Below are 24,984 nucleotides of genomic sequence, written 5' to 3' on the forward strand. Positions count from 1 at the left end.
TATAGGGGGAAGGGTAGCAACCTTTATGTATCCTTGGCAGCTGTACTGGATTGCCTTACCTGTAAAGGGTTAAGCAGTTCAAATAACCTAGTTGGCACCTGAGCAGAAGGACCAATGAGAAAAGAAGATACTTTCAAATCTGGTGGGGAAGGATTTTGTTGTTGTCCTGTGGGTTGTTCCCTCTCTGGACGGAGGGAGAAGCCAAGCAGGTACAATATCTCCTAAAAATATACCTAGAATAATCCCTCTAAAACCACAGAAACTGTGAGTAGGGCAAGGAAATCCATTCGGTTATCTTTTGTTTTGGCTTGTGAATTTTCCTATGCTACAGGGGTAGTTTCATTCCTGTTTTTGTAACTGTGAAGTTGAGCCCAGAGGGGAATCCTCTGTCTTTTAAATCTTTTTATTACCCTGTAAAGTTACCTTCCATCCTGATTTTGCAGGTGTGATTCTTTTACTTTTTTCTTTATAAATAAAGTTCTTCTTTTAAGAACCGGATTGAATTCAGTGTCCTGAAGACAAAGGGTCTGGTCTGTGCTCACATTGCTAAGGCAACTGGTTGGTATATTATTCTCAAGCCTCCCCAGGAAAGGGGGTGAAGGGGCTTGGGGGGATATTTTAAGGGGATAAGGATTCCAAGTGACCCTTCCCTGAATATTTTGTGTAAATCACTTGGTGGTGGCAGCAATATCACTCTAAGGAATTAGTGCCTTAGAGAAGTTTTAACCTAAGCTGGTAAAATATAAACTTAGGGGGTCTTTCATTCGTGTCCCCACATCTGTACCCCAGAGTTCAGAGTGGGGGGGGGGAACCCCGACAGTCACTTAAATAACTCAGTTATGTTTAGTTCCCACTTACTGTTGTTTCAATGCAAGTCTGTGTTTGGCTGTGGATGCCCTCGTTGTGAATTAAGAATGTCCTAGTTTGATTGAGGACAAGTCTACACAGCACAGTTTGTGTAGATGTACATGTTTTGATTCTGCTGGAGCAAACACACTACCAATAGCAATGTGGCTGCAGCAGCAAGATGGCAGCTTGTGCTAGCCACTGGAATACAACTCCCTGGACATGTAATGTGTAGACAGACCCTGAGTTTAAGCTTTTGTGTTCTTGTTTGGTTGTGTCCTTCCCCCCTTTTCCTTTCACTCCCTTTCTGCTACTTTACACCCCACTGCTCCCATTCCTTGCCTATGTAGTTCCTGCTTCCTTCTTTTCTTATCTTTCTCCTGCTCCTCCTTCTGGCCTCTCCTTTTTCTTCACTTCATTTTGCACCTGATATGAGGTGGGACAGGCACCTCCCATTATCAGCAAAACCATTTCTGATGCAGAGAGAACAGAAGACCAGAGATCCCAGCAGCCATGGCCTCAGTGACTCCTGTACAGGAAATCCAAGAGGAAACCAAATGTCCCATCTGCCTGGAATATCTGACAGACCCAGTGTCCATACACTGTGGGCACAACTTCTGCCGAGGCTGCATCACTCAGTACTGTGGTACATGGACAAAGGGGGACTATGACCCTGTGTGCTGCCCCAACTGCAGAGCCCGAATCCGGAAAGGGACTCTCCGGAATAACTATCAGCTAGCAAATATAGTGGAAAAAATCAAACAACTAGATATAAAACCAGGAAAAGAGAATCTGTGTGAGAGACACGCCAAATCCCTGGATCTGTTTTGTGAAGAGGACTTGGAAGCTGTGTGTGTGGTTTGTGAGAGATCCCCCGAGCACAGAACTCACATGGTGCTTCTCATGGAGGAGGCTGCCCCGAAATACAAGGTAGGAAACACTGTGGATCTGGGTTAATCTAATCCTTTCCTTTTCAGACTAAGTCTTTCAGAGCCCCAGAATCTCCCAGTTTCCCAGATTTTCTCCCCTGATCTCTGGATCGACCTAAATCTCCCCCCTGCAGGGACCTCTAGCCACTGATGCTGCCTCAGCTTGTCAATCCTGCACTGTTCATTAGGGAGACAAGGGGACTAGAGCTCTGTGTGAGGCACTTTCCTCACACTCAGGATTAAAGCAAGATGTGTCCATGCTGTTGCCAGGCCAGGAATGGAGGGAATGAGATGCTCCCACCACACCCCTGACAGCCCAGGCACTGCCAGCAGGGTGTTGTTATTAATCATGAACATAGCCCGGGGAGTGGTGGGGAGCCATGGACCCTCCACATGCCTGGGTGGAGGGGCCCCGAGAGCAGCCTCCGGCCCATGTCCCTGGCCCCCAGGTCCCACACCCAGGGCAGGTGGAGGGTCTGCAGCTCCTCGTAGCTGCCTGCGTGGCTATTCCCCTGACCTGGCTCTGGCTTCCAGCCTGGCCCATGGGTGGGGCCTTGGGGGCCAAAGAGCTGCAGCCGGACCATGGTAAGAGCCACGCAGGCAGCTGTGGGGTGCTGCAGACCCTCCACTTGTGCAGAGTGGGGAGTCCAAGAGGTGGACACATGGGCCAGGGGCTGCTTTTGGGCCCCCACAATCCAGGCAGGTGGAGGGTCCCTGGCTCCACAGCTTGGCTCCAGCTTCTGGCTTGACCGGGAACAGGGGCTCAGGGGAAGAGGCGGGACAGGGTGGGCCTTGTGGCCCCTCCACCTTTAGGAAGAATCAGTTGCCCCTGTTGGAACGTCTATACATGAGTGGGTTTAAGTGCAGGTATTCTGGGCTCTTCCCTAGAGACCCATCTCTGGAGTCACATGATTAAAACAGATCCTCAGGTTTCAGAATTAAAAAAATCAGTAACCAAAAAGTAACTTTCTAGCCGATATGATTGACAAGAAAAGTTTGAAAATATGTCACAAGCATAACTGATATAGTGACTTGTGACTGAGTCTGTAGAGAGCCTGAGTTAATAGCTCTGAGAAGAGGAAACTGCCCTACGCATCTCAATGTGATGTTCACTCCAACAACTACTGCTATGGGATCCTCATCCCCCTCTCCCAAGCTGGGGGCTCTGTATGTGAAGCAGGTGGGGAAGAAGGCCCAGTTTACCATCCCAAGAAAATAAACATGATACACAAATCTGTGCTGGCAGCTTACATATACTGAGGTCCCTGCCCCCAAATAGCTTGCAGTGTATATAAATGAGTATACAAATTTCCCTTCCCTCCAAACAAGCTTTTGTATGTGTCATTTATTTTCTTTTCAAACATAATCTGAGCACTTTCTGAATTTTCTGCTGTACTCAGATTGCATTTACCCCAAATGAAAAATAGCCCTTTGACAAAGGCAGATTGTAGCACTATGACCCTTCTAAAAAATTCAAATTTCTACCCAGCGTCATGTTTGAATGCTGTTTCTGTATATTACTCAGGTTCAATGGCTGCAGAATTGTCCTTTGAACCTCTCAGGTCTGTGAGTCATTGTTAGCTAGCTTTCAAACCCCTGAGCTTCTCTCTCTCCACATGCTCAGTGTAGTTCTTTGGTGTTTGACCTTTAGCAAACAGCAAAGGGAAACACCCAGTGTTGTTGCAGGTGGGGCATATTTCTGAGCTCAGGAACCTGAACCTTACCCTGTTACACTGCCCAGAGGGAGCCATGGCTGCAGACAACTGGGTGGAAAGTCTCCAGGATGAAGCTACATGTCCCATCTGTCTGGAGTATTTCACAGAATCCATCACTCTGGCATGTGGGCACAATTATAGCCAAGCCTGCTCAGCCTGTGCTGGGAGGGATCCGATACAGCCATCTCCTGCCCTCAGCAAAGGCAGATTAAGATTGATTGGGGCCCTGGGCACAAAGAATATTTGGGCCCACCACACTCCGGTGGCTGAGGGGAACCAGAACCAGTGGGGCAGCCATAGCCCCCCACTTTCAGAGGTGACACATATCTGTGGCTAGTGGGGGGCACAAATGAAAGATTCTGGGAGTCACGTGATTTCTGATTTCTCAGGACCCCTCTGGCATGGACACCCAGCATTAAGGAGGCAGCAAACCCCCCGGCAGTAGCTGTATCAGTGTGTTCCTGCAACCTGGGGAGGGAGGAAACAGCAGGGTGGCTGGCCGTATTATCATAGGACCTGGGAGCCTCAGTCAATGACCAGGACCCCATTGTGTTAGGCGCTGGCTGACTGAGCTCCGTCCCCCACCACATGGGGCTGCTTTGCCTTCCCTGCTCCTGGAGTCCCACACTATGCCTCTGCCTCCAGCCCCGACTCACCTCTGTGGACCGTCTGCAAAGCAGGCAGCAGCACTGGGACTTCAGCACCAGGGAAGGTGAAATAGCCCCATGTGGCAGGGGAGGAGTTCAGCTGGCAACCAGCTCCTGCTGCTTCCTCCCTCCCTCCCCAAGCTGCAAGGACCAGGGAGAGCACTGCTGCCAGGCGGAGTACTGCCTCTTTGCTGCTGGCTGTCCCCACCAGAAGAATCCCCAGAAATCTGTGGGGCATGTGACCCCTCATGCCTCCACCATGCATTGCCTCCTTATCCTCAGGCAGGCACTGTGCCAGGGACTGTGCCAGCCTCTTCCTGGTCATGGGAGGGACTGAGGTGGGCCTTAGGCCCCGCCCCCTGCTCCTGCTCTCCCCCCAAGGATCCCTAAGAGCTAACCAGGGAGCCCAGGCTGCTGTGGGGAGCTCTGGAGCCTCCACCTGCCCTGGGTGTGTGACCCGGGCCAAGGGCTGCTCCCCCCCAGCAGGTGGAGGGTCCAGGGCTCCCCACAGTGGCCTGGGCTCCCTGGGCGGCTCTTACCTCAGCCTGGCTCCAGCTTCTGGCCTGGCCAGGGGGCAGGGCCTGTTGGGGAACAGGAGGGGCAGAGGGCTGCGCCACAATTCTGGTGCTGGTGGCCCTCCTCCCTCCTACACAGGTTCCGGTGCTCCTGGGGGCCCCAAGTTGGTTGAGACCCCATGGGCCAGTGTGTTAATCTGCCACTGGCCCTCAGTAAAGAGAAACTGCAACAGAGAAACCTCAGGTCAAACAGGCAGCTCATGAAAGACATAGAAACAGCCAAGTTTAGAGGCAGCAAAAGGCTCGGGAGGGGAGAGGGTGTGCAGGGAACACCAAGAGCTTTTGAAACTGTTCTGTGAAGAAGATCAAACTTTTATCTGACTGATTTGCCATCTGTCGTGAGCTCACATGGTGGTTCCCTTAGAGGAGACTGCCTAGGAGTACAATGTAAGGAATTGCTTTTAAGTTGAGTAACTTTAGATTTTGGATATCTTTTTAAGCTATTAATCAGAGTAATAACTTTGGATTTTATTTACAGATTAATTTTATAGCAAGTTGCCTATCACAGCTAGTGGTGTAACTGCATCTCTGAGCTCTGTAAAGCCTCCATTGTATGAAACATGCTATAAAAAATAAATTATGCAGCATGAGGAATTTACAGATGTAGAATGCAAGAAACCTTTCTCTTAGAAGTTGAATTCTTTTCCAAACCATTTCCCACTTCGGGTCATTTGAGCTAAAAGATGTGGAGGGAACCCAGTGTAACTGCATTATTCCGCTGTGTAAAGCCTGTGTATAACAAGTAAATTATATGGCAGAGTGGCAAGAAAGGCAAAAAGCCCTGAAGAATTAAAGATGTCTGATGTGAGAGAATTTCTTTCTGGGAAGCTGGTTCCTCTTCAAACCCTGCTCCCACTGGTGCCATAAGGGAACTTTCTACAGAACAGAAGTTGTTAAATGACCAGTGAGGTTTAAATCACATGAGTTATAGGCCAGTCTATGTGAGAGTGTTCCCTTTAGCTAGCCAAAGTTCCCTTCCCAACAGCTAGCCAAAGACTCCAAAAGTAATAGCAAAACATTTTTTTTAATACATCAGAAGCAGAAAGCCTGCTAAACAACCAGGGGGGCCACTGGATGATCGAGATGCTAAAGGAGCACTCAAAGACGATAAGGCCATTGCAGAGAAACTAAATGAATTATTGGCATCGGTCTTCACTGTTGAGGATGTGAGGGAGATTCCCAAACGTGAGCCGTTCTTTTTGGGTGACAGATCTGAGGAACTGTCCCAAATTGATGTGTCATTAGAGGAGGTTTTGGAACAAATTGATATACTAAACAGTAATAAGTCTCCAGGACCTGATGGTATTCACCCAAGAGTTCTGAAGGAACTCAAATGTGAAATTGCAGGACTACTAACTGTCATCTGTAACCTATCATTTAAATCAGCTTCTGTACTAAATGACTGTAGGATAGCTAATGTGATGCCAATTTTTAAAAAGGGCTCCAGAGGTGACCCTGACAACTACAGGCCAGTAAGCCTCACTTCAGTATCAGGCAAATTGGTTGAAACTATCGTAAAGAACAAAATTGTCAGACACATAGATGAACAAAATTTGTTGGGAAATAGTCAACATGGTTTTTCTAAAGGGAAATCATGCCTCACCAATCTACTAGAATTCGCTGAGGGGGTCAACAAATATGTGGACAAAGGAGATCCAGTGGATATAGAGTATTTAGATTTTCAGAAAGCCTTTGACAAGGTCCCTCACCAAAGGCTCTTAAGCAAAATAAGCAGTCATGGGATAAGAGAGAAGGTTCTCTCATGGATTGGTAACTGGTTAAAAGATAGGAAACCAAGAGTAGGAATAAAAGGTCAGTTCTCAGAATGGAGAGAGGTAAATAGTGGTGTCCCCCAGGGATCTGTACTGGGCCCAGTCCTATTTAACATATTCATAAATGATCTGGAAAAAGGGGTAAACAGTGAGGTGGCAAAATTTGCAGATGATACAAAACTACTCAAGATAGTTAAGTCCCAGGCAGACTGTGAAGAGCTACAAAAGGATCTCACAAAACTGGGTGCCTGGGCAACAAAATAGCAGATGAAATTTAATGTTGACAAGTGCAAAGTAATGCACATTGGAAAACATAATTCTAACTGTACATATACAATGACGGGGTCTAAATTAGCTGTTACCTCTCAAGAAAGAGATCTTGGTGTCATTGTGGATAGTTCTCTGAAATCATCCACTCAATGTGCAGTGGCAGTCAAAAAAGCGAACAGAATGTTGGGAATCATCAAGAAAGGGATAGATAATAAGACAGAAAATATCATATTGCCTCTATATAAATCCATGGTACGCCCACACCTTGAATACTGCGTGCAGTTGTGGTCGCCCCATCCCAAAAAAGATATATTGGAATTGGAAAAGGTTCAGAAAAGGGCAACAAAAATGATTAGGGGTATAGAACGGCTTCCGTATGAGGAGAGATTAATAAAACTGGGACTTTTCAGCTTGGAAAAAAGACGACTAAGGGGGGATATGATTGAGATCTATAAAATCATCACTGGTGTGGAGAAAATAAATAAGGAAAAGTTATTTACTCTTTCATATAATACAAGAACAAGGGGCCACCAAATGAAATTAATAGGTAGCAGGTTTAAAACAAGCACAAGAGAGTATTTTTTCACACAACGCACTGTCAACCTCTGGAACTCCTTGCCAGAGGGTGTTGTGAAGGCCAATACTATAATGGGGTTCAAAAGGGAGCTAGATAGATTCATGGAAGATAGGTCCATCAATTGCTATTAGACAGGATGGGCAGGAATGGTATTCCTAGCCTCTGTTTGCCAGAAGCTGGGATTGGGTGACAGGGCATGGATCACTTGATGATAATCTGTCTGTTCATTCTCTTTGGAGCACCTGTCATTGGCCACTGTCAGAGGACAGGATACTGGGCTTGATGGACCTTTGGTCTGACCCAGGATGGCCATTCTTATATTCTTCAGAGTGGAGACTAGGAAATTACAAGCTGTTGTTGTTACTGATTTGTAACATGCTTTTTATTAGTAGTATTTTCGTCTCTGTAGCCCCAACAGACCAAATGAGATCTGACCATGATTGTGCTGGGCCCTGCACAAAACCCAGTGAGGTACGATCCCTGCCCTGCATAGGTTAGATTCTAAACAAGACAGACAAAGGGTGGGAGGGGAAACAGAAGCACTGAGAGGGGCAGTGACTTTCCCAGTGTCACCCAGCTGGTCAGTGATAGAGTTGGGAATAGAACCCAGGTCTCTCAAGGACTAGATCAGGGCCCTAACCACTAGGCCTTGCTGCATCCCCAGCAGCACTGAGCAGTGATGAAATGTGGCCATTAAAAGGTAAAGACGCTGTGATAAAGGTCTCAAGCCTAACAGGGAGAGGAGATTTCCCACTGGGATGCTGTACTCATGTGTTGCTCCATGAGGGCTTACATTCAAATACCAGCCTGCACTAGAGGAGGTCACTGTGTTAAACACTGTGTGGACCCCCAAACACCTTGAGTCCACACACAAAAGAGCTCCAGACAGTGCAGGTCTGTCATAACTATAAAGGGAAGGGTAACAGCTCTCCTGTGTACAGTATTATAAAATCCCTCCTGGCCAGAGACTCCAAAATCCTTTTACCTGTAAAGGGTTAAGAAGCTCAGGTAACCTGGCTGACACCTGACCCAAAGGACCAATAAGGGGACAAGATACTTTCAAATCTTGGGAGGGGGGGGAAGGTTTTTCTTTGTGCTCTTTGTTTGGGAAGTTGTTCGCTCTTGGGACAAAAAGGGACCAGACATCAATCCAGGCTCTCCACATCTTTCTGAACAAGTCTCTCATATTTCAAAGTTGTAAGTAAACACCCAGGCAAGGCGTGTTAGTTTACCTTTGTTTTCTCAACTTGTAAATGTACCTTTTGCTAGAGTGTTTATCTCTGTTTGCTGTACTTTGAACCTAAGGCTAGAGGGGGGTCCTCTGAGCTCTTTAAGTTTGATTACCCTGTAAAGTTATTTTTCCATCCTGATTTTACAGAGATGATTTTTACCTTTTTCTTTAATTAAAAGCCTTCTTTTTAAGAACCTGTTTGATTTTTCCTTGTTTTTAGATCCAAGGGGGTTGGATCTTGATCCACCAGGAGTTGGTGGGAGGAAGGAGGGGGGATGATTAATTTCTCCTTGTTTTAAGATCCAAGGGGTTTGGATCTGTATTCACCAGGGCATTGGTGAAGAGTCTCTCAAGGCTACCCAGGGAAGGGAATTAGCTTTGGGAGTGGTGGCAGCGACCAGATCTAAGCTGGTAGTTAAGCTTAGAAGTTTTCATGCAGGCCCCCACATTTGTACCCTAAAGTTCAAAGTGGGGAAGCAGCCTTGACATGGTCCATGCCAAATACCGCTAGGATTAGACTTGTTTGCAGCAAAACTACTTCTGTGTCAGGGTTGGAAGGGACTTCAGGAGGTCATCTAGTCCAACCGCCTGCTCAAAGCAGGACCAGTCCCCAATTAAATCATCCCAGCCAGGGCTTTCTCTACCCTGACCTTAAAAACCTCTAAGGAAGGAGATTCCATCACCTCCCTAGGTAACCCATTCCAGTGCTTCACTACCCTCCTAGTGAAATAGTTTTTCCTAATATTCAATCTAAACCTCCCCCACTGCAACTTGAGACCATTGCTCCTTGTTCTGTCACTTTGTTAGGCCTGGTCTACACTACGAGTTTAGGTCGACTTTAGCAGCGTTAAATCGAATTAAGCCTGGACACGTTTACACGACGAAGCCCTTTCTTTTCGACTTAAAGGGCCCTTCAAACCGGTTTCTTTACACCACCTTCGACGAAGGGATTAGCGAAAAAATCGGCCTTTGCGGTTCGGAATTGGGGTAGTGTGGATGGAATTTGACGTTATTGGCCTCCGGGAGCTATCCCACAGTGCTTCATTGTGACCGCTCTGGACAGCACTCTCAACTCAGATGCACTGACCAGGTAGACAGGAAAAGACCCGCGAACGTTTGAATTTCATTTCCTGTTTGCCCAGTGTGGAGAGCACAGGTAACCACGCAGAGCTCATCAGCACAGGTAACCGTGATGGAGTCCAAGGATCGCAAAAGAGCTCCAGCATGGACCGAATGGGAGGTACGGGATCTGCTCGCCATATGGGGAGATGAATCAGTGCTAGCTGAACTCCGTAGCAGTAAAAGAAATGGCAAAGTATTAGAAAAGGTCTCCAAGGCCATGAAGGACAGAGGCCATAACAGGGACACACAGCAGTGCCGCGTGAAAATTAAGGAGCTACGGCAAGCCTACCACAAAGCCAGAGAAGCAAACGGAAGGTCCGGGGCAGAGCCGCAAACTTGCCGCTTCTACGCGGAGCTGCATGCCATTCTAGGGGGTGCAGCCACCACTACCCCAACCGTGTGCTATGACTCCGTCAATGGAGAAACACACAGGGAAGAGGGTTCGGGGAACGAGGAAGATGAGGATGGAGGTAATGTAGGTAGCTCACAGCAGCAAGGAAGAGGAGAAACCGGTTTCCCCAACAGCCAGGATATGTTTGTCACCCTGGACCTGGAACCAGTAACCCCCGAACTCACCCAAGACCCTGAGGGCACACAGGGGACCTCTGGTGAGTGTACCTTTGTAAATATTACACATGGTTTAAAAGCAAGTGTGTTTAATGATTAATGATTAATTTGCCCTGGCAATCGCGGCCAGTACAGCTACTGGAAAAGTCTGTTAACGTGTATGGGGAAGTTCCCAGCATACAAGAGAGGAACAAAGAACAACTGTTATATTTTGATAAGCTTCATGGTTAGACAAAGAAATACAAGTTACTTCAAAAAGCATCTGCAAGCATTTTTCCCAGCCTCTGCAAGCATTCTCTTATCTAGCAAGGTCAAGCAATCAAGCGCCTGACTGTTTCAGCTAGTATATTTTTCAGTAGGCCTCGCTGGTTGCTAAGCAGAACAGGCCATCAAGGCAAACTCATCAAGTCCCCGCTTTGTTCCTAGAGGACCCACTAAGGGGACTCGAGGAACACAACTTAGATTACATGATAAGGTTGACTGACCTTAGGGGCTGTTTTGCACAATTGAGCAGTTAGACAGCACCCACATTTTATAATTATATAAAGCAGTAGTAACCCACATATAAAAACAACAAACAATACACAAATGAGTCCACCAACTCCCCAGGCAACTATTCATTGCCATTCCTTGGGGAATGGGCACCAGTATACTTCTTCTTGAATTTGAGCCATAGGTTGCCCAAAGGGGTAGCAGTCCATTTGTCCTGAGCAAGAAGGTCGCCTGCTTCTGGCCCACCCGGTTCGCAGTGGGGTGAACGTGCATGGCTCCCTCGAAGTCCGACGCCATCTGCTTCTGGGGAACCCTTTACCAGGTCGGGCTCCCTAGCGAGGCTCCGTTTTACTCTGGTATGATGAATCCAAGTGGGAAGTTCCTTGACCCGAACAGCAGTAGGGCTCACCAGGATAGTCTCGAACGGTCCTGGCCACTTGGGTTGAAGTAAGTTTTGATCCACACTGGGTCACCTGGCGAAATAGAATGAACAGCTTTCCACAATGGTAAAGATTGAGACTGTGCTGAGTACTGTTGTAATGTTGTTAAATGCTGCTGCGATGCTTTTACATAAACTTCCATTTCACAAGTCAGATCAGTGTCACTAGGCATTGAAACCAAAGAAGTAAAGGAAGGGGGTACATGTGCAAAAAGTATCTCAAAGGGTCCTAGCTTAGTCCTAGAATTCGGGGTAGTCCGAACAATATACAAAGCCAAAGGAAGAACTTTCGTCCATTTCATCTTAAGTTCCTTACACAACTTAGTTAGGGTGTTCTTTAGAGTTCCATTCATACGCTCCACCTGGCCTGAACTCTGAGGGTGCCAGGGGGCATGAAAAACCCATTTTGTCCCAACTGCTTCAGTGAGTTCTTTGCAAATTTTTGCTGTAAAATGCGTTCCCTGGTCAGAATAAATTTTTTCAGGAGGGCCAAATCTTGGCATGATCTCATTAAGAAGCACCTTGCAAACTGCTTTGGCAATGGCTTGGGCAGTGGGAAAGGCCTCTACCCATCCTGAAAGTCGATCTACGATCAGAGGCGTAGCGAGCGCCCTCCGTACCCTCCGACCGAAGGGGGCCCCGCAAGGAAGGGGGTCCCTAAAAGTGGCAAAATAAATACTGCATTCCAGTTTCTGCATTGTAAGGGGCCCCGCCCGGACATATGTTCGGAGGGGGCCACCGTTCGGAGGGGGCCACGTTCTTTGTTGTTACGGCCCTGTCTACGATCACTAACAAATGTTTCTTTCCTTCTGAGGAAGGTAAATCAGTAAAATTAATTTGAATGTGCTGCATGGGCCTATGAGCCCATCTGCGCCCACCAGGTGGCACCTGTTGGCAAGTTCCCTTAGGATTACATTGCTGACAAAGAATACAACTTTCCACTACTCTTCTAGCCATTTCACTTAATCTAGGGGATACAAACTGCCTAAGAATGATTTGAACCATTTTATTCGCTCCTAGGTGGGTGTTACGGTGAACCTTTTGTAGCACCTCACGCTGATAGCTTCTAGGTAGGATAGGACGACCATCACATTCCCAAATTCCCACTGAATTAGGTTGGGCCCCCCACTTTTCCCATGTTGCCTTTTCAGTATCTGAAGCTTGTAATTGTCATTGAGCTAAGGGAGAGATCAGGTCTAACTGGGCCCCTTGTAGGGCTGCTGCCTTGGCCACCCTGTCAGCCAAGCGATTTCCCATTGCAACTGGATCAGTTTGCCTGGTATGAGCTTTGCAGTATATCACCGCAATCTCCCTAGGAGCCTGAATGGCTTGAAGCAGTTCAGCAATTTCCTTTCCGTGGGCAATCTGAGCTCCAGACGAGGTAATGAAATCTCGTTCCTTCCAAATTGCACCTGTGGCGTGGCACACCCCAAAAGCGTATTTTGAATCCGTATAAATATTGACCCTCTTTCCTTTAGCATAGAAGCAGGCTGCAGTCAGGGCTTTCAACTCTGCTGCCTGGGCACTCACCCCGGGTGAAAGAGCTTTCCCTATTAATACAGTCTTGCTATCAGTAACTGCGTATCCGGAGTGTCTGATTCCCTCACGGACAAAGGCAGATCCATCCACAAACAACTCCATTTCAGGATCTTGGAGGGGAACATCAGTAAGGTTAGGGCGAGGGGTGGAAATTAAGTCCAAAACCTGCAAACAATCATGCACATATCCACTACTTCCCTCTTGGGGCAACAAAGAAGCTGGGTTTAACGTGGCACATCATTTGAGGGTTACCCCATGAGTCATTGAGAGAGCAATTTCATATTTTGACAATCGTTGGTTAGTCAGATGCTTATGCTGTTGTGAATTTAACAGGCTGGCCACAGCATGAGGTGTGTACATTGTGAGGGGGTGTCCTAGTACTATTTCTTGATTTTTTTCCACAATGAGAGCAGCTGCTGCAACATTCCTTAGGCAGCCTGGATGGCCTTGAGCTACAGGGTATAATTGTCCTGACAAATAAGCAACAGGTCGAGGAGAGCCTCCAAATAATTGTGTTAACACTCCAGATGCCACTCCTTTAGATTCATGTACATACAGGTCAAAGGGTTTATTATAATTAGGGAGCCCTAGAGCGGGGGCCTGAACAAGGGACTCCTTGAGTAGTCTGAAGGCTCTTAACTGCTCAGCATTTGGATGTAAAGGCTCCTCTGCCCCTTCTTTAGTTAACTCATGTAACGGCTTCAATAATTCGCCTGCAGCCACTATCCATGAACGACAAAATCCAATCATTCCAATAAAGCCTCTCATTCCTCGTTTTGTTGTGGGAAAAGGAAATTGCTTTTACCTGCTGGGGATTTATGCAACGAATTCCAGCCCTAAAGTACACCCCAAATATTTCACCTCTTGTTTTGCCCATTGCAATATTGTGGGGCTGACTTTGTGTCCCTTCATTGCCAACTGATTAAGTAGATAGATGGAATCAATTTCATTATCTTCCTGTGTTTTTGATGCCACTAAGATATCATCAACATAAGTTACCAAAGTAGAGCCGTGGGGTAGCTGGACATTTTTTAAATCTTCTGCTAAAATTCTAGCAAACACCCCTGATGCCTCCACATACCTTTGGGGCATTCTAGTCCATGTAAGTTGCCCTGGGGGTGGAATTTCCTGTTTCTCCCCCCTTTGCCCGGCTGCACCTAGTATTCCCCAAGTGAATGCAAAGTGAATACTGTTTATTTAGGGCAACCGGTACAGAAAAACAAGTATTTGCCAGATCCAGACAAGTAAACCAGTTTGCATCTGGCGGCACCATTGCCAGTATGGTGCTAGGGTTTGGCACTACAGGGTGTTCTGGGATCACATATTGATTAATCAGTCTTAAGTCCTGAACCATTTGATACACTGGTTTTCCATCTGGCCCAGGCTGAGGCTTCTTAATAGCCAGAATAGGGGTATTGCAAGGGGAGACGCTTGGCACCAGAATTCCCTTCTCCTTCAAATCCTGTATGAGGGGCCCTAGCCCCTGAACAGCTTCAGGTTTCAAAGGGTTTTGTCTCTGGGCAGGCGACGGCTTGTCACTTTTCACTGTCAGATTTAAAAAGGGAGCTGATTTCACTAGTCCCACTGAATGTTTTCCTCCCCACACTATAGGGTTAACTTCGTTTTGCACTCACACAGGGAGGTTTTTACTAGATCCTTGAACTTCCATTCCAGCCCTGCCAATAAATATGCCTTTTCCAATGGGAACCTTAGAATGATGCCATCCAGATTACAAAAAATTTGAGCATGCAATTTACACAGCAAATCTCGCCCAAGCAAGTTTACTGGCCCATTCATAAGCAAAAAGGAATGCTGAATATTTAAAGGGCCCAAAGTGGCCATGCATTCGCTGGTCATAAAACATCCTTCTGTCTCTCCAGTAACTCCTATCACACATTTTTCAATATTTCCTTTTGGGACCGCTCCCTTGGGAATAGCTGAATGAGTAGCACGGGTGTCCACTAACAGTTCAAAAGTCTCATTCCCTATTTTAAGGGGAATAATAGGGAACCGGGCATCACATTTAAATTGCACAAGTCCAGCCTCATAAATCTCAGGACTCCAGGGGAGCGGCACCTCCCTTCATTCGCTGTCCTCTGCGAACTGCCCTGCTGCCTCTGGCTTATATTCCTTCTTAGGGCACACTGGGCACTCTCTCTTCCAATGTCATTCTGCACCACAATAATGACAATCACTACTTCTAACTCCTTCTCCACGTCCTCTGCCTCTCACTGCTCCTCCTCTTCTCCGTCCATTCCATCCACCTCTGTTCCATCCTCTTCCCCTTCCCCCAGTCATTGCTACTGCCAACAGTGACACTTGCTTCTTTATATCCTTCTGCTTTTCCTTCCTTTTTTCTTTTTCTTTCTTCTCCTCTCTTCCATTAAACACTCTAGTAGCGATGCTAACTACCTCAGGCAAACTTTTCCCTTGCATACCATCTGGATGCTCTCTAAATCTCTTAGCAATATCCTCTGCACATTGTGACATGAAAACCAATTTAAGTATATCCTTTCCATGATCGGTTTCAGGATCCAAATTCCCATGCTTTCTAAGTTCACAAATCAGTCAGGCACAAAAGTCAGAGGGATGCTCATCTGGACGCTGAACACAAGCTGTCACCTTACTCCAATTTGGAGTAGCTTCCCCTGCGTCCCTAATGCCTTTCAAAACAGCTTTCAAAAAATTATCCAAACTTGTCTTTTGAGCTGGATTGTTGGGATCCCACTTATGGGCAGCAGTCTGCCAAGAATTGCTCAAATGGACTGCAGATTTTTCTTTTACTTTTTGTCTTCCTCTGTCAGGAGAGTGTCTAATAACTGATTTACATCTGCCCAAGTGGGCACATGAGTGGAAAAGATTGTGTGGAACATTCTTTCCACTTCCTCGGGATTGTCTCGTAGGCGAGGCATAGTGTGCTGCCAATTAAGCAAATCTGAAGTTGCAAACGGGGTATGGGTAAAAACCATCGCATGTCCCCCAGCGACCAGTGGAACTGGATAAGTTCTCAACAGGGCTTGTAATATCAGGGGTGTCTCAGAAACATCCTCCCTCACAGAGTTAAGTAATCTAGTGGGGGTCCGCGAGGACGAGGGCTGCTGTAATATTGGGAGTGTTTGAGAAGCAGCCCTTGGCCAAGTTTGAAGAAGGCTAGCTGAAGGCTGCACAGAGGGGGTGAGGCTGCCTGATCCCTCTGAAGATGAGGGAACATCACCCTGAGCCCCCCCCCCCTTGATTCTCCTCTGTCCCTGACCTGTCCCTAACCTGCTGTTTTTGAAGCCTGAAACTCCGCCGGACAGGGGGACAAACAGAAACAAAATCGTCCTTATCCCGGTGTGGCTCTGGGCATATGGCGGGGGATTTTTACAAGAGCTCTCCATACAAACAGCTTCAAAAGCTACCCGTCCCTCCGTGGGTTTATAATTATACCACACAAACAAATAATTAATTTGTCCCGGCCTAAGATCAACCAAAATATCCCTTAAGGAGTTCATCCTATCTGTGGAAAAGGTTCCACACTCCGGCCAGTCTCTAGTCGGTGACAAATGAAAGGTAGATGACGGCCATTGGATCTGACACAAATTTCTCATCTTAGCCTTGGACAATCCGGCCGTCCTGGATATATCCTTCCAATCTCTCAGAATGGGAGATAATGGGGTGTTCCCTGGGCATTTACTGCCACCTTGTCCCATTTTTCTGTACCGAGCGCTCACTTACCTAGTTCCTGTGACTCCTGCTCAAAGGGCAGGTGGATGTTTTTTGTTTTTTTTAAATGGAGATATCCCATCTCCTAGAACTGGAAGGGACCTTGAAAGGTCATTGAGTCCAGCCCCCTGCCTTCATTAGCAGGACCAAGTACTGATTTTGCCCCAGATCCCCAAGTGGCCCCCTCAAGGATTGAACTCACAACCCTGGGTTTAGCAGGCTAATGCTCAAACCACTGAGCTATCCCTCCCCCCATGATGTTGCTGGATTTAAACGGACTCAGGCTGGTTCATGAGACAACACCATATCGCCGACGTGAGATCCGACTCCTAGGCAAGGCTCCTCTCAATCGAAGGATGCGCGCTGCGTTGCGTCGGAGACGGACCCCCTCGCCGGAGAGTCGGACGAGTCCCGGCGGAGTCGCCAAATTTGTCGGGGATTTCTTTTATCCCGGACGGCTCAGGTTTCATTGTCCGACCGCAAAGAGACAGGCAACGACCAGCAAATATCCAACTATCAAGCTCTTTATTGTAGGCATGCAATATAATAGAGAACTACTGCCCGTATCCCTAGAACCAGCCCCCCTCCTCTCTGCAGATGCAAACTGTCTTTATTAGCCACTTTGCCGCATCATCACTGTATTTTCCCAGCTATATTTTCCCAGCATACAAGAGAGAAACAAAGAATAACTGTTATAGTTTGATAAGCTTCATGGTTAGACAAAGAAATACAAGTTACTTCAAAAAGCATCTGCAAGCATTTTTCCCAGCCTCTGCAAGCATTCTCTTATCTAGCAAGGTCAAGCAACCAAGCGCCTGACTGTTTCACCTAGTATATTTTTTCAGTAGGCCTCGCTGGTTGCTAAGTGGAACAGGCCATCAAGGCAAACTCATCAGACCCAAGGCACGGGTAGCACATAATGAAGGTTGGGGGAAGCTAAGCCTTCACAAACCTCACTCGCCCAGGGGAGGGTGGGAAGGCAGTGGTGGATTACTGTATGGGCCCATAGGGCCAATGCCCAGGGACTGTGGCCAACTGCAGAAAAGTCTCCCCCTCCCATGGTGCCAAGGCTGGAAGAGCTCTTGTTCCCCGCCTCGTAGGGGGAGAAGGGGGCAGAAAGGAGTGAGTGGGGGCAGGACCTCAGGGGAAAGAGGTGGAGTGGGGCATGGCCTTGGGACAACAGGCGGAATGGGATGGAGCTATGTATGGGACTGCGGGCGGAAGGGGCAAAACAGGGGACAGGCTCAGAACGCTGTCCAGGGCCGAGCTCTGAGCCCCCATCCATGACCCCGACCAAGCTCTCAGCTACCCTCTCCTCCCCCTACTCTAGCCAGGGCCATGGGGGGGGGGGGGGGAGGGCTGAGAGCAGAGACCAGGGACATGGCCTCAGCTGGAAGAGGTGGAGCCTTGGCTGGAAGAGGCGGGGCAGGGGCCTAGCCTCCCCAAGGGAAGCTTCACCCACCACCCATGACTCCATGTTGCCTCCATATCCCTGACCAGCCCTTTCCCTATTGGTTTACAGAAACAGATAGAAAAGGAGAGGCAGAAGATCGTTTCTGAATTTCAGCAACTGCTGCAGTTCCTGGAGGAACAAGAGCGACTCCTGCTGGCCCAGCTGGAAAAGCTGGACAAGGAGATTGAGAAGATACAGAATGAAAATATCACCAAACTCTCTGAGGAGATTTCCCGTCTCAGTGAGCTGATCAGTGAGATGGAGGGGGAGTATCAGAAACCAGCAACTGAATTCCTGCGGTGTTAGAAATAATCCAGATCCCAACACAGGGACAGGACTGCTCCTAAAACATGGGCACAGGAGTCCAGCAGTTAGAGACCACAGTGTAACTCAGTGTGTGCTTGGCTAAATTATGAATGACTATTGTTCTTTGCAGTAACAGACTCACAGATATTAGAGATTGAAACGCCCCATTAGCTCAGGGAATCCATTGGTCCTGGGTCCAGGCCAGGGCCTCTTTTCCCCATACTTGCAAAATCTCTTCCTTGGAATGTTAAGCGTGGATCAGGTGGGACTGAAACTCTCTCTCTCTCTCTCTCTCTCTCTCTCTCCAAAATGATGTCAGAAGCACCTTGAGCAGGTAGGTGGCTCTCTTTCACTCCCCCTCACACTTCATAATGCTGGGAAAGAATTTGGAGATGATGTTAGCAACATATCTCCCCAGGGCTCTACAGCAAAATGTGGGGAGAAGGTCACATTTTGGATATAAATATCTCTGATCAACTTAATCCTGAGGTTCTCACCTTTTTACAGAAGACTCTGGAATTGCCTATTGAATGAAAAAGATGAACCTAAATGATATCCTAGAGAAGTCATATATCTGGGAGATTGGCTGCATCAGAATTAGGGAGATGGAATATGGGACTTTCACTACTGGGGCACTGGTTAACATTCAACCCAGGGCAGCAGTGATCAAGTCTTTCCCACCTGAGGACTGTTTGGAAACCTGGATGGAATGAGCTGGGCTGGAGGGAGTTGGTGAATCAATCTTTAGTGGGCAGATTTCTACAACACTTCACATGGGAACCTCCTGTCCATCAGAGGGTGGAGGCCAAGGGGTGACTTGACCATGGAGACTCAATTTCTCTTTTATCCCCAGAGCTGGTCTCTCCAGGCCAGAGTTGAAGAACATTAATGGGACTTTTGTGGGGGAGGTTGCACTGCCATGGCCTGTGTTGCACCTGCTCTGAGACTGGGAGAAGTAGAGCAATTCTAACTCCAGGCCCATTAGAGCAGCACCTCACTAGCAAGAACTAATAACGAGTCACTAAATGAAATATAACCACGTTAAACGGTTTCTGTCCAGGTGTGAGAAGGGGAAGTTCCAGCAGCCATTGGAGATTTCTCCTGAACTGGAAAAGAGACTCAGTGACTTCTTCCAGAAAACTATTGCTCTAATGAAGACTCTGAGGAAATTCAAAGGTACTGAGAAGGGATCTAGGGTAGGGAAATTGGGATAAGCCTCTGAGACTATGGCAGGAGAATGGCTCTGGCTAATTAGTTCATAATTAGTTTATGCTTCTATTTAATTGTTGGTGAGACTGCCATGCACTTGGGGTCCAAGACACTCAGGGTTATGAATTCAAACCTTTATTTGTACAAAAAGCATGCCTCACAATTATAATTAGTATTGGAGTAAGAAATGACAGACATACAGAAAGAAGTACTGGCCAGTTTTTGTCTTCTGGGGCATAGGCGGGTCACAGTGGATTTTTCCTATGATGCTCTAACTACCTTTTACGAAGTATGATATATTATACATGTCCAAAATATATATTTATTCTTTTGCAATAACTTTTGAGTGTTATGAATATTAATTATTTTATATAACTCATACAATACACATGCATGAACTTTATAATGGGTAGAGCTTTTTCTGTCCAAGTTATTTTCATATTATTATTCTCTTTTCTGATTGGTTTATTACCACTGATTATGTATAGGTCACGTTGTCCCTTTTCTCTGCATCTGGGTTTTTTGGATTTTGCTAACTGCTCCTGGGCAGTATATTTTGGGTGTCTGTTGTCCTTAAGCATATTGTGGGGTCAAATCATCTCTTTGTTCCACATAACGACTTATGAACACATCACTTAATCACAAGGTCACTTAAGGCAACATTTCCCTTATGTAAAGCAAACTGCCAACCAGGACAAAGCCAAAACAGTCAGTCTAAACGCACAATCTCGGGCTGTCCAAACTTATGCATAAAAAAATGACCCTTGTACCTATTCTCAATTCTTAACATAATATATAGTGGAAAGCAGACAAATTGAGCAGATGTAGTAGGGGCTGAGGCAACAGGATGTCTCACATTAATTATGACTTTCTAAAGGTCAGAATATTAATGCCCAAATTTAGTAAAATGACCTAATTTTGGCCACCTGAGTTTCTCTTCTAAGTAGAGAACTGCAGGGCATGCGCTGCAGAGCTGTGTAGCATCCACAGCTGCAGGTGGAATCAATGGGAGCTGCAGATGCCCAGCCCCTCTGAGAACCAGACCCCAGGTGCCTAAAGATTGGGACCAAAATCTGGACCCTAAATTATAGGCCACTTGTTAAATCATAGTCCATCACTATGCCCTGGTCCCATATGGCAACTAGTCTGTGCCACATGGGCTGTAGGGAAGGAAAAAGCCCCTCCCACACCATGAGGAATCCCTCCAGCACAGGAGCCTCTTGTGTCTCCTCCACAGCAGCTGCAGTTACAAGGAGCATTCCTGAGAGGGCTGGGAATGGAGTGGGGTTGTTGAGGGCGGGTGGAAGAGGGAGGGGGTGGACAAGGGATAGAGGAATGTGGGCAGTGTAAAGCTGTGCCTACTCTTTCTGCTAGCCAAGAAACATGAGGGCCGCTGTAATAGGGACTCTCACTGGACTTCAAAACTTCTTTAGCCTGTGCCAAAGTCTGCACCGGCCCCTGCAGCTACTGAATAGCAGAGTCAAACTGCCTCCCCTCTCCTCTTTTGCCAGTACTGGAGTGAATCTGGCCCATTGAGTCAACCGTCTCCCATTTCCACATTGATAATATGATTCTATTATTATTCCTATTTCTGCCTATGCAGGCCGAGGGCCCCATCGTTCTGCTCTCTGTAGAGACACTGGGTAAACAGACACAACAGCTCACAATTAGAGCCAGAATTTTGCAAATTCTGAACATCCCGTTAGTATCAAAAGGACCAAAGTGGGTAAATTTACTTTTATACCAAAGTCTTTGTATGATCTGGGTCTAGGTTATGACAAAAGTCAGTAAGTGAATGAAACAAAGCAACTGGATTCTCATGGTTGTTGATTCCATTGCTAGGAAATGCCTGATTGAGAAAGGAAATACAGCAGAACTCTGTTTATCTGATCTAATTGGACTGGGGCCAGATTGAATAGTAAAAAATTCAGATAGTCAGTAGAATGGGCAAAGAGCTTTCTATCCATTATTTTAAGATGCGGAGTTTCTTTTAAACAAGTTAACCCCTCCAGGAAAAGCATTAAATTTCCCGCCTTCTTTATTTACAGCATACCTGAACAGTTACTTCTAGTAAATTGTATCCATTTTTAAAAATGCAGAAATGAACATTTTAAGTTGCAACAACAGCAATACTATTTTTAGTTGGTATGGGGGCTATGTTTTAATGCTGTAATGACCAGGCCCTCTCAGAGGTCCAGAGAGGCCTGGGCCACTTCCAGCTTTCTGAGGCCCCTAACTATAATAAAAATAAAAAATCTATATCAGTTAACAAAAAAATTATGTCTTTTACCAAATCACATCTTTTATTTGCTTAAATTTGCCACTGTAAGCTGAGAGTGTGTGTCACATTTTGGTCCAATAGGAATGTGCATAAAAACAAATTGAAATTTATCAAATGTCAAAAAAATAATAAGTGTCTAAATTTGAGGCCCCCTTTGAGCTTGAGCCCCAGGCTAAATGGCTCTCCTGGCCCCTCCTCTGATTGGCCCTTGTAATGACCTTGTGTGTGCTCTGGAGAACTGGATAATGGAGGTACGTTTCAGATTGGTTTATATTAAAGACATGAGTGTGTCTCTGTCTGTTTCTTTACCATAATTAAAACAGAGTTCTATGAGGTCAGAGTGCAAATGCTATTATAACTACAAAAGCCTGAATTCTTGTCTCTTTAATCCTTTCCCCCTCCAGCCACTCTGCCATCTACACTGGAGACAAAAAGAGGAGAATCCCTGGGATCACTCAGACTGGGTGAGATTGCAGGGGAGATTATCTTTAAATTATGAGAAAATTCCAGTGAATACATCTGCATGAGATTGTAACTAAAGTTACCAATCAAACGAACACCAGCCATGACATTCACAGCCTTAAAAATAACACATGAAACAGTGAGGAGATCCCAAGCTGAAGTCACACAAACACTCCTGACACCAACCTTAGTGCTGAGTTCATGCCCACGCTGCTGAACAGAAACACTCTCACTGCCCAGCACCCGAACAGAGTTCTCTGCACTGACACATCCCTCCAGGGCCAGCTCCAGCTTTTTTGCCGCCCCAAGCGGCAAAGCAGGAAAAAAAAAAGATGAAGCCGATCGGCGGCACTCCAGCGGCAGCACAATTGTGCCGCTTCATGCTTCGGCGGCAATTCGGCGGCGGGTCCTTCGCTCCCTCTCTTCCTCTTCTGCAGCACTTAGGCAGCAGCTCAAAGAGGAAGAGAGGGACTGAGGGACCCGCCGCCGAATTACTGCCAAAGACCCGCCCCTTTCCATTGGCCGCCCCAAGCACCTGCTTCCTTTGCTGGTGCCTGGAGCCGGCCCTGCATCCCTTTGCTTTACCCCGGTGCAGGGGGTCTCCCCATCACTCTTCTCCTATATCCTACCTTTCCTGTGGGCAGGTCTCTCTCATTGGAGCTATCCACTGCTTCCTGGATTGGGGATATGCTCTCCCTCTGATGCTGGCAGCTCCTCCCTTCTCTCTGGGCTGGGAATGGGGCAACCCCACACAATGCTGCCTCCTACTCTCCAGTTTTAGCGCCTCCCAATGCTGTACCATCCTCTCTGTTCCCTGGCCTGGGAGTGGAGGCTGCATTAGGGAAGGGAGCTTCCCTCTGGGGTTTAAAGCTGATACCTGCCTCTTCTGCTCCCTCCTCACAAAAACTTCTGATACCTTCCTGGCTGTTTCTCTGCTGCTGGGAATGGAGCAGCTTTAGCAGGGGGAGCTGGGAGCTGAAGCCTCTGCAACTAAATGAGAAACTAATGAAGTGGGTCCAATTACACAGATGGAGGAACTACTGCAGTGACTTCTCTGCTCAGCCTCAGGTGCCCAGAACAGAGGCAGTTCCCTGGGATCCAGCCAGAACATGGCTGCTGGGGAGTGTGAGAAATGGTCCCAGCCTCCCCTAGGGCTGAGCTCAGCCCCTCGCGCTCTGATTCTCTCTCTCCCCCCCAGTGACTGTGACTCTGGATCCAGACACGGCTCATCCCCAACTCGTCCTGTCTGAGGATCGGAAAAGTGTGAGATGGGAAGACACAGCACAGGATCTGCCCAACAATCCTGAGAGATTTGACACTGACCTCTGTGTGCTGGGCTCTGAAGGTTTCACCTCAGGGAAACATTACTGGGAGGTTCCAGTGGGGGATGGGCTATACTGGGCTGTGGGGGTGGCCAGAGAGTCTGTGAACAGGAAAGGGCGGATCAGCCGTAACCCTGAGGGAGGGATCTGGGCTGTGGAGTGCTGCTGGGGTCACTGCCAGTCTCTCACCTCCCCTGAGACCCCCCCTACCTCTCAACCAGGTCCCCAGCAGGCTCGGAATTTATCTAGACTGTGAACGGAGGCAGGTGACATTTTTCAATGCTGGTGATGGGGCCCCAATCTTCGCTTTCCCGCCGGCCTCTGTCACTGGGGAGAGAATCCGCCCCTGGCTCTGGGTGGGGTGGCCAGGATCTCAGCTCAGACTGTGGCCCTGAGACACATGGCGAAGGGGAACATCCTACTGGGGACCCTGAAACCAGCCTCTCTAGCTTCATACAGTGTAGTCTCTACTGTCTTGAGGCAGGGGTCTCTGATCTGTCAAACCATAGAGAGCAAGGAGTGATGGAGGCAGAGAAGCCAACTTCATTGCCCCAAGGATTTTGCAGCCTGTTTGTCACTGTTCTCTGTGATCCAGGATGACTCTGTGGATCTGGGCTCAGACAGTGTCATTGAAAATGGGGATGGGGGGTGGAGGGATAAGAAGGAAAAAATGGGCTTCTCTAGCTACCGTCATCCAAGTCTCTGTGACCCTGGAGGACTTCCATCTACCCAGACCCCGGCTCTTCATCTCTATGAACCCATGGAAGCTCCTCCTCCCTCCCTCCATGTAGCACCAAGGATGGGAAGCTGGAAGCTCCGCAGCAGCAGGGAGCGTTTTGTACAAATCAGTGATGTTTTATAAATCTTTGTCCCTTTTGTGTTCCCTTTTCTTTCATACTGTTCATTTTTACTCACCATTTTTCTAGCATTCATTTCCCATCCCTATTGATTTCTGTGTGTCTCTTCCACTCTCCTCTGATCCCTATCACAGATCATTCCCCATCGCGTTCTCCATTCTTTCCCCTGAGTTTATCCCTTCCCCTCTCACGGCCTCTGGCTGTTTCCCCTTTCACCCTTTCTCCAGGACACACTGTTCATTTTGTTTTACTTTATCTTTTCCTTTTGTTTCTTCTATTCTTTCTGGTTCAGTCCCCCCCACTTCCACCCGGCTAGGTGAGACTGTAACTCATTAATTTCATATGTTACTTCCTTGATTTTGTTGCCATTTTAGCACTATTAAAAAAATTGTTTCCAAAATCTAAGGGTCTCTTTTTCATTGTTGTGGGTATTGAAGCTGCTTCTCAGCTCCTTTTCACTCTGATGGGTATTTACTGTAAATAAAGCATGAAAGAAAATTCTGATTTGTTCCTTTTTAGGCCTTGTCTATGAAAGGCAAGTTTTGTCGCCAAAACCTTTTGGTGACAAAACAGCGATAGCATACACACTGCAATGGGACTTTTGTCAAAAAAAAAACGCCCAGTTTTGGTGACAAAAAACTTCCACCCCACAAGAGAATTTTAACTTT

The 24,984-nt window shown here is 47.2% G+C and overlaps 1 protein-coding gene across 1 annotated transcript; it reads left to right on the plus strand.

The window, feature by feature from the left end:
• The first annotated feature begins 870 nt into the window (after positions 1-870).
• On the plus strand, positions 871-24,716 carry LOC112058973 (tripartite motif-containing protein 10-like). Its single transcript, XM_065562650.1, has 5 exons — positions 871-1,776; positions 17,949-18,519; positions 19,246-19,361; positions 22,080-22,139; positions 23,336-24,716. Exons 1-2 carry the CDS (start codon positions 1,360-1,362, stop codon positions 18,183-18,185), a joined length of 654 nt encoding a protein of 217 aa, XP_065418722.1. The 5' UTR covers positions 871-1,359; the 3' UTR covers positions 18,186-18,519; positions 19,246-19,361; positions 22,080-22,139; positions 23,336-24,716.
• Positions 24,717-24,984: the final 268 nt, after the last annotated feature.

Source organism: Chrysemys picta, chromosome 12 (assembly GCF_011386835.1).
Source record: "Chrysemys picta bellii isolate R12L10 chromosome 12, ASM1138683v2, whole genome shotgun sequence".
Classification (NCBI taxonomy): domain Eukaryota; kingdom Metazoa; phylum Chordata; order Testudines; family Emydidae; genus Chrysemys; species Chrysemys picta.

Coding starts and splice junctions, on each gene's coding strand:
- LOC112058973 (XM_065562650.1), top strand. CDS start 1,360: ATGGCCTCAGTGACTCCTGTACAGGAAATCCAAGAGGAAACCAAATGT. Junction 1,777..17,948: donor AGGCTGCCCCGAAATACAAG/GTAGGAAACACT, acceptor ATTGGTTTACAG/AAACAGATAGAAAAGGAGAG.